This window comes from Alnus glutinosa, chromosome 14, assembly GCF_958979055.1.
Source record: "Alnus glutinosa chromosome 14, dhAlnGlut1.1, whole genome shotgun sequence".
NCBI lineage: Eukaryota > Viridiplantae > Streptophyta > Magnoliopsida > Fagales > Betulaceae > Alnus > Alnus glutinosa.
The window spans coordinates 1,898,341-1,910,722 of NC_084899.1; the positions used below are offsets into that span (position 1 = coordinate 1,898,341).

At 35.7% G+C, this 12,382-nt stretch overlaps 2 protein-coding genes across 9 annotated transcripts; both read left to right on the plus strand.

The window, feature by feature from the left end:
• Window positions 1–2,281: 2,281 nt before the first annotated feature.
• On the plus strand, window positions 2,282–5,279 carry LOC133857819 (uncharacterized). Its single transcript, XM_062293169.1, has 2 exons — window positions 2,282–2,543; window positions 4,727–5,279. Exons 1-2 carry the CDS (start codon window positions 2,426–2,428, stop codon window positions 5,056–5,058), a joined length of 450 nt encoding a protein of 149 aa, XP_062149153.1. The 5' UTR covers window positions 2,282–2,425; the 3' UTR covers window positions 5,059–5,279.
• Window positions 5,280–7,202: 1,923 nt separating this feature from the next.
• On the plus strand, window positions 7,203–11,632 carry LOC133856918 (uncharacterized). Of its 8 annotated transcripts, XM_062291972.1 has the most exons (14): window positions 7,203–7,345; window positions 7,445–7,501; window positions 7,619–7,670; window positions 7,784–7,857; window positions 7,940–8,070; window positions 8,242–8,365; window positions 8,477–8,604; window positions 8,707–9,027; window positions 9,134–9,179; window positions 9,278–9,559; window positions 9,764–9,891; window positions 10,904–11,026; window positions 11,117–11,184; window positions 11,553–11,632. In XM_062291972.1, exons 1-14 carry the CDS (start codon window positions 7,321–7,323, stop codon window positions 11,554–11,556), a joined length of 1,563 nt encoding a protein of 520 aa, XP_062147956.1. In that variant the 5' UTR covers window positions 7,203–7,320; the 3' UTR covers window positions 11,557–11,632. The 8 variants fall into 8 exon arrangements, with proteins under 8 accessions (XP_062147956.1, XP_062147951.1, XP_062147955.1 ...); XM_062291967.1 differs by having other exon boundaries at window positions 9,278–9,891; XM_062291971.1 differs by having other exon boundaries at window positions 8,707–8,985; window positions 9,278–9,891.
• The last annotated feature ends 750 nt before the right edge of the window (window positions 11,633–12,382 follow it).

Consider the following 12,382-nt stretch of genomic DNA (forward strand, 5'->3'; position numbering starts at 1 on the left):
ATGAAAATAAATTCCATAATCAAAGTACTTAACATAAATTAAAAACAAAGAAAATAAAATTCCAACTTGGCGTCTCTATGCTCTTCTGTGCTCCTTCGCTCCTCTCCACTTTTTCGGAAGAACAAAGCATGGTATTTAAAGAGCTTGCAAGGTCTGTTTGGTACTTTCTTGGTGGTCTAGCTAAGGAAAGAATCACATCTTGCATTAATTGCACAGCAGCCCAAAGATGGAAATAAATCAGATCTTGAATCCATGTGTCTTGGTAAAAATTATGGAAAGAAATCATGACATGTCAATCTGATTTGTGCTCCACACGTCCATCACCAGGAGTATATGGAAAGAAAAACAACTTGTGCATGAAAGACATTTGCTTTGAAAAGAAAATCTGCATGATATGGTCCCCTACTCATACATATCCTTTAAAATTTCAATCCAAGTAGGAAAAAGACTCCATATCCGCACAGATTTGCGCTCTTTTATTGCGGGGCAATTTGGGCATAATAAAAGTCCGAAATAGGAAAAACATATTTCTGACTTATTTGTTTCATTTTTCATTAGCTTTCCAATGCCACCAAATTCAACGCAATCCGATTCTTGAGATGAAAGTTATGATGAAAATAAAGTGGCGTGTTCAATCTGAATTGTTTCCATAAATAAAGGATTTTGCCACTTCATTAAAATCTTGGAATTTGAAGGATTTTCTTTCAAAACCTTTTTGCCAATAACGTGTAGAGCTGCTGCCCATTATGGAGGGAGATATGTGATTGATTTGGTCTCCACAAGTCTAGAGATAAAATTGATTTGGACCTTCCTTACATCTTTATGTCAATTCCACAAAAATAACGACATTATTTCTCAAAAACCTGCAAAACACTAAAATACCAAAACTAACAAAAAGTATTAGAATATAACAAAACTCAGGGTTTAACAAATATAAATTAAGGAGCTCAATTATATAATATTTTGCACTCATCAACCTACCTTATTGCATGAGATTCGAATCGTACATACACCTACCTCCTTTCTGGCATAATAGTGAAAAAAACCTTAATCCAAATCTTTTGACACACTACCTCGCAGTTATACTAATTAGGGTTTTATTCTATTATTATTACTTTGTTTATTTACTTTTTTAATTTTTTAATTTTTTTTGAATAAAAAAAAAAAAAAAAAAAAGAGTTGCCTGTGAAGCGTGGCTTAAAAGTAAAGGTAGGCCTGCGGAGGATTTTTAATGGGCCGAGTAGGATCCATAGGTGACGTGGGTCTAATTTTGGGCTTTTACCCAATAGGACCCAGACTAAGGAAAGGGTCAAACCCAATGAATTTTTATAAATCCCATACCCCCCCCCCCCCCCAAAAAAAAAAAAAAAAAACCTCGAAAAATAACTTTAATACAACTAATTTAACAGAGAAGGATAATTGAAGTTTTTGAAGTTCTACTTGTTAAATTAAATCATTTAAATTTTCTTATTTCAATATTTATCATTATCATAGAGATAATAAATTAAAAAATAAATTGGCCTTGTTTGTTAACAATTTTGAAAACATTTTTTTTTCCTGTTTTAAAAATTAAAAAGACACTTTTCATTAAACAACAATTCAAAAAAAAAAAAATACACATTTCAAAACAAAAACTACTTTTTAAAAAACTTTTTACACTTTAAATAAATATTATGAAAAAAATATGTGCTTAATTTTTTTTTTGAATGTAGGAGTTAACTTTTTACTTATTATTAATAATAAGATTAGAGAGAGAAGGCCACCCTAAAGTTAAAGGTGCTCATGTTGCCGCTCAACTAGAGGAGGGTGGGCGTGCGCTTACCTCTATCCTAATTAGAGATGGCCGCACAACGACCCTAATAGGTAAGTGTGGCCCACGTTTGTTGAGGGTGGTCACATGAACACTCTTCCTTTGTTTTTTTTTTTTTTTTTTGAATAATTTTTTATAAGTAAGAAAGCAGCTTTACACCTATTTTTGTTTTATCAAAATAATCATGTTTATTAGTTGTTTATTTGAAAACACAACAAAACAATTTTCTTAATTGGACTCCATATAAAACATTTTTTTTTCAAGTGTGGATCCTATGAGAAAAAAAAAAAATTACTTCTTACCCTTTATATTACGTTAAAACACTTTCTCAAAAAAAAAATAAAAAATCAAACTTACCCTTTTCTTATTGGCAAATATTGAGGTAAAGAATAAAAAAAAAATATATTTAATTTATAAATAATAATCCAACAAATAGTACCTCCTCATCTGCCTTATATTAGGCAGTTAATTAATGATAATCAAGAGACAGAGAGAGTGATTAAAGTGTCAAAATTGGCGTTCAACAATTGCTTGGTATACACTAAATCCGCCAAGCAAATAAGCCTTCTTATTCTATTCACTCACTCGCATACACGTAGACCAGCACTACCATCAATGACGGAGCCACCGCCACCGCCACCGCCTCCACCACCTTTACCTTCAACAGAGTCGCTCATTAGGCGGTACAAGCCCGTTTGGCGTTTCTTCTTGATCTTCAATCTCGCTCTTGGAGGTCAGCAACTATCTTTCCTCTCTCTTTTATGTCCATGTGTGGGCTTCGGGCATTGGAAATGTGGCTCATTGGTTGTTAAAACCCTAGGGTTTTGGAGTCATTGTTGTATACTGAGTAATGGGTTGTCACTTGTCAATATAATCAGAAGATTTGTTGTAGTGATATGGGTTTTGGGTGGTTTTCATTTTGGCCTATGATGTGTTTGACGTATTGGCTAGGATGAGTTTTCTAGCTGGTGCTGCATTGGTTTTTGATTTAGTGTTGATTTGAAGTATGATTATGACCATTTTGATTGATTTTTGTGGAAGTTACTTAGAGGTAAGGAGGATTTTTTTTTTCCCCGAAAAGAAAAATATATATTGGGAAGGAAAACGCGACCAATGCGGAAATGCATGAGAGCGTCTAACATAGTAAGGTATGTTAGTAAAGAACTTGAGATATTTATCAGACTAATTATTTTTCATTTTTTTTATAAAGTTTAGGCTCGTTATTAGCATTGTAAGCTCCCTACTAGTAGCATTAACGGCTGGGGTGATATTTTCTCCTGTTATTGGTGGAGTTAACTCCCGCCATGCCCCTGCCGCGGCCCCGGGGTGGGGGGGGGGGGGGGGGGGGGTGCTGAGTTGGGGGAGGATTAAAGACAAGGCTTTCCTCTCTTGTTTGACTGTAGTAAATAGTAAATATGTATGTTCATGGGTTCAGTTCGATTGAAGAATTGCCAGCCACCAGCCCTGGTTATGGTCAATGTATGGAGCAAGAGGGGCAAGTGATGTCAACAAAAGCAGCTAAGTAGAACTAGATATGTATTGATAATAGAGCTGTTAAGGCAGGAAGAGAGATAATAGAGTGAGACTTGACTGAAACCAGTTTGGAAGCATTTCCTTGTGAAGTAATAACTTGGATTTAGGCTTCATCCATCAATTTGGAATCCGACTCCTTTAGGCATTTTCACATATATTACTCTAGAGGATGGCCTAAATTTTCATGCTTCCATATGCAAGAATGCTAGCTGTTGCTTACAATTGAGTCAGAAAATGCAACCCCAATAACTGAGCTGCAAACTAGTCATCACAAACTCCATAGCTAGAGAGAGTAGACTGGACCAAAAATCCCACCTCCTTCAGGCCACCTCTGTAAAGAGAGGAAAAGAAGTGTAGCCTTTTATAGCCCATTGTAAAAAGTAGAATACACTTTCAATCCTATCCCTTTTAAGGGTCTTTAGTAATGGAGTCAAAGCACAGAATGGTGGATGGACATTTCAAGGATAGAAAGATGGATTCTCCAAATTTGCAGTTAACTTCAAAAGCTATGCATTTCAACAACCTCCAAATATTTATGTTTCTTAACTAAGTTCGCTGTTTACTATGCCACCAAGTTGGTGTTTTTCTTTTTCAAAATTTTGTTTCTTACTTTCTTTCTTTTTTTTTTTTAAATGGGCCATAAGATGCAGTCATCTACTTCCCATCATCCACACAATGTTGGTAATGAGGGGGCTGTTTTCTTACGTTGATGTTCATGGGATCAAAATATTAAATGTCGAACTTCTTGATTTTGACTGCTTAGAAGCATTAAACTTAATAATGTCCTAGTTCAAGTTGGTATTATCTGGATCGTTGGATGGAAGCATGACTTAATAATCACTCAAATTATAGTACAAAAAGAACTATCATTGTGTCTGTTGATGTGTAGTGCTGACTTGCTTAAATGCTGTTGTCATACTGGTGATGTAACTGATGTTGAGGTCAAGTAATAATGTTAAAGATTATTTACACGTGAGGAGTTGATAATTTACACCTCTCTTTTATATATATAAATATATATATTCCTTGAATTTCTATGGTTAAAGCTGTGAAATTCTTGTAACTGTCTGAGCTATGACACAATATACATCCGTGTGGTTCAATCTTTATGACAAATTTTAAAAGTTTGGAATCAAATTCGTTTCTTCTCTAAGGTGTGTTTTTTTGGTGAATGTCCTGACCAATATTTCTTTTGATTATTTCTGAGGGTCAAAATGGTTGGTTAAATACCTACTCTGTTCCTGATTCCTTTGTAGAGTTCGTGACTTTTTGAAGCAATAATACACTCCATATATATCATGAAACTTCCTATTCAACCACTTGACAGAAAATTCACTTCATTAACAAGAAACACGGCTATTCACTGATATGCATCTCTTGCAGCTTACATTTTTGCGGGAGCAAGAAAAAAAGATGTAAGCAAAGCTGCAGAAAAAAGTGTGAGTCATCGCAAAGCTAAAGCGGAAGTCCCCTCCGATCCTATTACAAGTACTGCTATCCCAATTTCTGAGATTCCATCTCTTCCTTCACCAGTACTGGAGCCTGTGAAGATACAGCAGCCCATCCCTGGAGATCAGCAGCTTGAACTTTTCCAGTGGATGTTGGAGGAGAAAAGAAAAATCAAACCCAAGGATCGTCAAGAGCAGAAACAAATTGATGAAGAGAAGGCAATTCTCAAGCAGTTTATTCGAGCAAAATCTGTTCCAAGTCTTTAGTTGATGCTTCTCTTCAGTCAATATCTGTTATAGATAACATGTGACAACTTACAAGGGACAGGCTCCCGGATTTAGGTGCTCCCATTGTGGGATTCATTTTGAACTTTCAGTTAGATGACAGTGGCTTTATATGGTTTAGGCTATAGCTACTGATTTAAATACTGATTATGATACCGATTTTTCCTCTATAAAAAGTAATTTACTTTTTCATTGAAAGCAAACCAAGTCCTGCCGAACTAAACATGTCTTCAGCCAGACCAATTAGTTGTGCTATATTAGATAACAAAGCTATGTTGAATGAAAAATCATAATTCCTCCATATTAGACTGATAAAAGATAGACGTTTTGCAAGGCAAAATATGGCCTTTCTATTGAAAAGTCGTGTTGCCCTATATTACATTGATAAAAGACAGATATTGTGCAGGGCAAAATATGACCTTTCATGAAGGTTTGTCGTTTAGGACTACTTTTGGTTGATGCCCATAAAATACTTTTTCACAATTTGTGCTACTTTCTTTGTTCATTGCTGCCTCTCTTTGCTCCTCTACCACCTCCCTACCTCCATTGAGCTCATATTTCGTCACCTCCTTCATCATTGATCTCCTTATGCTGGGTGGCTGAATCACATTTGGGGGTGTTTGATTGGGGGGGATGGTTCGGCCCCCTCCAAAGGCTAGGTTTGGGGTGTCCAAACCACCTATTTGGCCATTAGATAGTTCAACCTCTTCCAAATATCAGGTTGGGTATGGTCGAACCATCCCATTTGGCCACTGTAATGGTTTGTCCACCCGACACGACAAGGATGGAGGCAGTGGGATATGAACTCAACGATGGTGGGAGGTGGTGGAGTTGTAGAGGGAGAGCCGGTGGTGAGTGAAAATTAGATGCAATTTTTTTTTTTTTTTTTTTCACATGATATATAATGTGACAAATTTTGGACCGATCATTTAAAATGAACCGTCCATTCAATAATTATTGTACCATGCAATACCTTTGCCACTCCATATTGTTTAAATATATCACATTTGTGGTATTCCGGATGCAACATCCATAAAATAAAATAACGTTTTGCGTAATGAAACAAGAGGTCATCACGTTATTCCCACCTTCTGTTTTGGCATGCCATATTCAAATTCCTCTTGTTTTATAAGGGTGCATTTGGCATTGCGATTTCATAGATAAAAAGTGCGATTTTAAATTAAATCGTAAAAAATATTCGTTTGAAACTGCATTTTTTAAAAAATTGCAATTTGAAAACGCAGAAAATCAGCATTTTCAAATAGTAGGCAATGTGGTGTTTTTATTATTATTTTTATTTTATTTTAATTTTTAACGCATAATTTTAAAGGCCAAATTGCGATTTTAAATGTCAAACTGTGATTTTGCCAAACGCGTAAATGTATTTTTAAAAATTACATTTTCAAATCGCACATTTTGAAATGGTAAACCCAAACAGTCCTTAAGAAAACGAAGAATAATTGGTATAATTAATCATATTAATGAAAGGGGGCCGTGGATCTAGCATTATTGGTGGCTCGGAGCCCTTTGATAAAAATTTGATTGCGTTGATTTGGATCACGTCAAAATCTAATCACGACCCATGAAAAGGAGGGTTATGACCAATTTTTGCAATGTCCTCTTTTGCACTTAAAATGACAAAAATAAATTATTATTTTTTCGAATTTTTTTTTTTTTTTAAAAAAAAGTTCTCACTTTTCTTTTCTTTTCTTCTTCTTCTATATATATATATATATTAATTTTAGGCAGGGTATTTATCATTTTGGATCATGAGAGGGAGCATTGCAACTCTAATAGTAGATTGGAGATATGATTACAAAAAGTAAAACATTTGCAAACAAGATAATAATTAAAGGGAGATGATAGTAGTGTATCCTTTCCCCTCATAACAATGGGAGAGTGGAAGAGAGTGAAGAGCCTGAACTTTTGAGTTCTGCATGAATAAATTACCAAAAGAAGAAAAGGACTGATGACGCATGAGTGAGACAAAGACAGATACTTAGCTGCCCAGCGTTTGTGGTGGTTCATAAAAATTTAGAAAATTTGTGTTATGACAGAGGACCCCACTATGCCTACAGTCTTCCCTCAACTCCAACCACGTCCACACTTTCCAATCCAATCCCACTTCCCTGTCTTGCTTACACAACCCATATTCTGCATTTCCTTGAACAATATCACTGAACCCCGATTGAAACAAAAAGTTTTCTGTGCTTGGGTCAACTCCCATATTGCAAATTTCTTGCCATGCCAGGAAACATCCAAGTTTCAGGTATTAACAGCTGCATGGCTGGTAACTGTAATAGTTCAAACATGGCAGCTACTTCTGCATTAACTTGTGTATCTAATTTGCGTGTTTAATTAACTCCAGTTCTAGAATTCATGGGGCTCCCATCTTCCTCGCCTTCTTCATCAATATCGTTTAAAGGTTGGCACTTGTCACCTCTTTTTAGCTTACTCTAATCTTCGATCTCTTCCTTCGTAGATGTCTACAATGACCCTTTTTCAGAAAGAAAATTAATAAAGTTCTGTATTGTAAATGCAGTTTCCATGGGGAAAATAGAGTTCCAAACTTGGGACAAGGGAGACTTCTCTTTGTAATGATTACTGCATTCTGGTTTTTATATTTGTTACTTGTTATTCTTGGCCATGTTATATACATATATATATATATATATATATATATCCAAGTTTGTGCTGATTTTCACAGCCCATTAACAACCCTCCGCGACAATTTGATTGTTGCACTTCTGGATGCTGATGGGAAAGAAATATCACATGCAGGTTTATAGAAACATATCCCATTTGAATTCAATTATTCATTCTAGAATGAAGGCTGATTGGGATAAAATATGTTTTGGGGCAGGGGTTGAGACCACGTCTATAGTGGAAAAAGGTATTTGGGATGATCTTTTTCTCCTTGAAGGAGGCGGTCATGTGCATATGAAGTTGCAGTTTGTTCTCAGTGAAGAAGAGCGTGACCGGATCCGTATGATGGTATTGTTTCTTTTTCCTAATTCTCATTTTAATGAATGTGTTTATGGACAGCCAGTCTATCTTATGATGTTTTACTTGGAATTGTAGTACCTGTCCTTCATGTATGTTTTTCAATGTGGGAATTTTTGTTGTTGCTGTTATTTAGTATGTGTTTTTTACACCTTTTTGTAGAGAGCTTCTGCATTGAAAATTAAACATGATGAGCTTCTCAATCGCAGTATTAGAAGTTCACGGACTGCAACAATGGAAGGTAGTACTGTTACATCATCTTTGGGCTTCAGCCATGAGGTCTCAGGTTAGATCTTGCTTACCCAATTGAAACCTTCGAGCAGAGAAATTATGAACCTCAATGTTTTGAGCATTCCATCTTCTCAAGATTCTTAGAAATGCCTTCTTCAAATTGAAGCAGTAAGTGTTGAAGAGATAACCTCCAAAGGTTGTCTGGTATCAAGTCCTGTTATTTTCTGCAAGAGTGAAAAATCTGGTACCGAGAGCATTAAAGGAATTCATCCTGATCAGAAGCAATTGACTTCAGTTAAGCATTACCACTTTGCAGTGTAATCTTTTAGTTCTTTTTTCAAAAGAGAATTGTAAAGTACTCTTGACTATTTTTAATGGTAATTTCACCTGTTTTAGAATGATGCAGATCAATATGAAGAGGTTTCATCAGCAATTCCTGTGCCACAAGGAGTTGATGTCCATCTAACTGAAGAAAGTCAAGGGGAACTATTTGAGAAGAATGAGAGCAAGTCACTCCCTGCTGAATTTCCTATAAGATCCAATGAAAGTTCATTACTTTTGGGAGGTTCGGGATTAGACCGTGCTGCCACGAGTGATTCAATACCTCACAATCTGGAGGAAGATAGGGCTCACAACCCTCAGAAGCAGAGTCAGCTAGGGAAAACTCCTAGCAAAGTAAGGAAAATGATAAGTGCCTTTGAAAGTGGTCTAGCTCAGGTATAGCTGGCATGGTGTGCAAATTCAATAACATTCTCAACATGTTGTCACGAATTAATATCTTGTTTTTATACAACCATGATTCGTATTGCTTGATTTCAAGCAGGATATGAGGCCTTCCATCAAACCACCACCAACACAATCTCAGTCAAGTAAGTGTGGAATAGAATCTCATTCGAAAAGCCAGCACTTAAATGAATGCAAGACACAAATTACTAAGCCAGTACAGTCAATAATCTTTTTCTTGCAGAGGAGTTGCAGCATGGCCCAACATTTATCAGAAAAAGAGGAGAGAAAATTAATTCACTTGGAGCTTTAGATGGGAGTAAATCATCTCGGGACACTGGGAAGCTGGAGGAGTCTAACACAAAGAAATTTCAGATTAAAGGAACAAATTCAAATCTTAGGGATGAATTCAATGTAGTGAATAAAGAAGTAGATAGAGAGGAAGAGAAATCTCATCAAGATTTGATGAGATTACCCACATTTGAAACACCTACAGTATCAGGAAGGATGCTTGATGAGCATTCAGGTAGGCAGCCTCCTTGTAATTTGTTTCCTGATAAGCAAGATTCTTGTGGCAATACAGTTACAGTGGAAAGTAGAAGGGGAATTCAATTTAAAAATTTACAAGAAATCAATGTTGGAGGAGCCTCATGCCATAAATTCGAATCATTAGAGTGTTGTGAAGCTAAGCATTCCTCATTTGAAAGCTCTGATGCCTGGATATTTCCAGATGAAGCAAGACGCTTTTGTGTAACAACTGGTGGTAAGAAAGTCATGATTCTGATGGGAGGTAGCAGTATTAAGCCAAAGCTCCAGGAAGGAAAGCTGAATCTCTCTATGCAAGAAAATATGGAAGAGGTATCTGAATTTTCCTCCAAGCCTTTTGGTTTCTTGTTACTTCTGTGCATAAGTTCATTCAAATTCTATGAGATCAAATAATAGCATTTAACACTTCCCATTTTATGATTTTTTTTTTTATTGATAAATCTTTTACCATGTATAAATCTATGCTTTAAAAAGGAGAAGATAGATATTAAACATTTTCTTCATAAGTAATTGGCCCCAAGGGAGGGCAAAGGGAGATTCGATAGATATTAAACATAGCGAAAAAGTTCTGATCTTGCTGGTGTCAGAGTGTAATGAATAGAAGTACAAAAATCATGAAAATGTAAATAAAGTGAATGATCTTTGTTCGTTTTGTCATAGGACTAGGAATGTTTATATAATTTCTTTGTCAGAAGAGAGTTAATCGTGTTATAAAACTCCCCATCTAAGTGGAGAATTGATTCCAAACTTGCCAAAGATGTTAAATATCTTGAAAATACTATTTTATGAACATTGTCAAGATGTTAACAATTATTAGCACTAAATCTTGATTAAATAGAAGTCCACTTCTGTAAGCTTAATTATTTCCTTAATGGAAGCCTGGGAAGCCTATGATAAATATTTCAACTGTCAGGAGAGATGTCTCATGGGACTAGAAGTAGAAACAACCTTCTAATTAAGAAACCTAGTCCACATATTTTCATACATATTATGAACCATAGCCCTATAACACTCTATCCAGGTTCCAGATGCTGCAGCCAGATCTTCCTTCTTGCTTTCACATATAGTTGCAGCATTAAGATCAAAACATATTTTCATATATAATAAACTCTTAATGTGTCAGTTGCATGTCTGCATTTTATCCGCATCATATGGGTCGGCACACGACAAGGCTGTTGATCGAAATTGTCTACGTCTGCATTTCTGTGAGATATTTTGAAACATTTCCATCAAATCAGAACCTTTGATCTGACATATTTGAGATGGTTCCTTTTATTTATACTGGTATAAGATAATCTGATTAATGCGTTTACATCATCTTCAGCATACTGTGGATGCTGGAAATGTTATCAAGGTGGATAAAGATGAGAAGAATTGCCACAAAATAAGAAAATTAAAACCTGAGAGTTCGGAGGATATGGACACTTCTGGAGGACCCTTGGGACAGGTTATATAATTTTTATTTGAACTGCTCTTCAATGACTTCCTCTCTAGACCATAATTGAAATACGTTAAGATTTTGCTGTTCTTTTTTTAGGCAATAAAAGTTGCAATCATGGTCGGATTTGGAATACTTGTTCTCCTTACTAGACAAAGAAATAACAGGTATGCATGTTCTTGTCATTCAAATTGAATTTGTCTCAACTATGTTAATCATCTGTTCTACTCTTCTTGTACTGTGTGTGGTTCCTCCAAACTGTATGTCATTCAGTGTCATCTCCACTAAGAAATTGGATAAACAAATTGTTGAGTCATTCATGTTTCTTTTTAGAGTGAGTGTAAGCTTAACCATATCTTGTCTTTTTTTTGTGATATCCTCTAGATGTGACTAGTAAATCTCCAGGTCTTTACACCGATATCATTTGTCAAAACCCGGAGATGAGCTAATTAGGGTTCTTGCAATCATTGTAACACCATATTGGCCCCTCACATTATGTTATGCTAACATAGGTTGCTTGATTCTGGAACTGCAGATAGAAGTTGCTGTTGATGGATCTAAAGGCCATCATGCTGAGGAACTTTCTTGTATCCATGATTTTCTTTTTTTCTTTTTTCTTTTTTAAAAAAATAAAAATAAAAAATTATTCTCCAATTATTTTCAGTTGGAACCCAGATGGTTATCGATGAGGATCCGCTGTTCTTTACTCCAGATGTAAATCTCTCAATGTAATTATCAACTTTTAGTACAAATTTCTCTAGAGCAATACAACCACATGATAATCTTTGAGCAACTTGTATGTGACTCTGTCTCAAGAAAGCAAGAATGAGCTAATATAAGCCCAACAACACTTCATGACTCTTAAAGAGCCAGCAATAAACCAGAACAACATAGGCAATTTCTAGCAACTGTACTAAATTGTTGCATCTGGACTTTTCTTGAAGGTCACTGAATATTCTTGAGTACAAGAGATTAAACATCGGCCCTATCTAACATGCTGAGGTTGACAATCAGACAATGTCAAAGAAACCAACAATGAGTTAAAATGCTGAAACATCATACTAGTGGGTTACGACCCTGAATACCAAGTCCGTAACGGAGTAATTTAGGATAAGTTTCTTAAAGAGAATCCGAATTACCTTCAAACAAAGAATCTGCAATCATAACTATTGACTCATATTGCCTAAAACTTAAAAAACTCTTAAATTATTATGGACGCAAAGACTTGTACTTGTAACTCAAATACTTGAGAGGCAGAGAGACGAATGAACATTAAGTCCTAAGCATAGAGAGACGACTTTCCGTCCAACCTACATCTCATTGCAGCCACCATCACTCCTGAATTACTGCTGCTTAAGAATGTTT

Excerpts from the sequence above, each read along its gene's own strand:
- LOC133857819 (XM_062293169.1), top strand. The coding sequence starts at position 2,426 with ATGACGGAGCCACCGCCACCGCCACCGCCTCCACCACCTTTACCTTCA. Across the intron at positions 2,544-4,726 it reads CTTCAATCTCGCTCTTGGAG|CTTACATTTTTGCGGGAGCA; the intron begins GTCAGCAACTAT and ends CATCTCTTGCAG.
- LOC133856918 (XM_062291967.1), top strand. The coding sequence starts at position 7,321 with ATGCCAGGAAACATCCAAGTTTCAG. Across the intron at positions 8,366-8,476 it reads CTTCAGCCATGAGGTCTCAG|CAGTAAGTGTTGAAGAGATA; the intron begins GTTAGATCTTGC and ends TTCAAATTGAAG. Across the intron at positions 9,892-10,903 it reads TGCAAGAAAATATGGAAGAG|CATACTGTGGATGCTGGAAA; the intron begins GTATCTGAATTT and ends CATCATCTTCAG.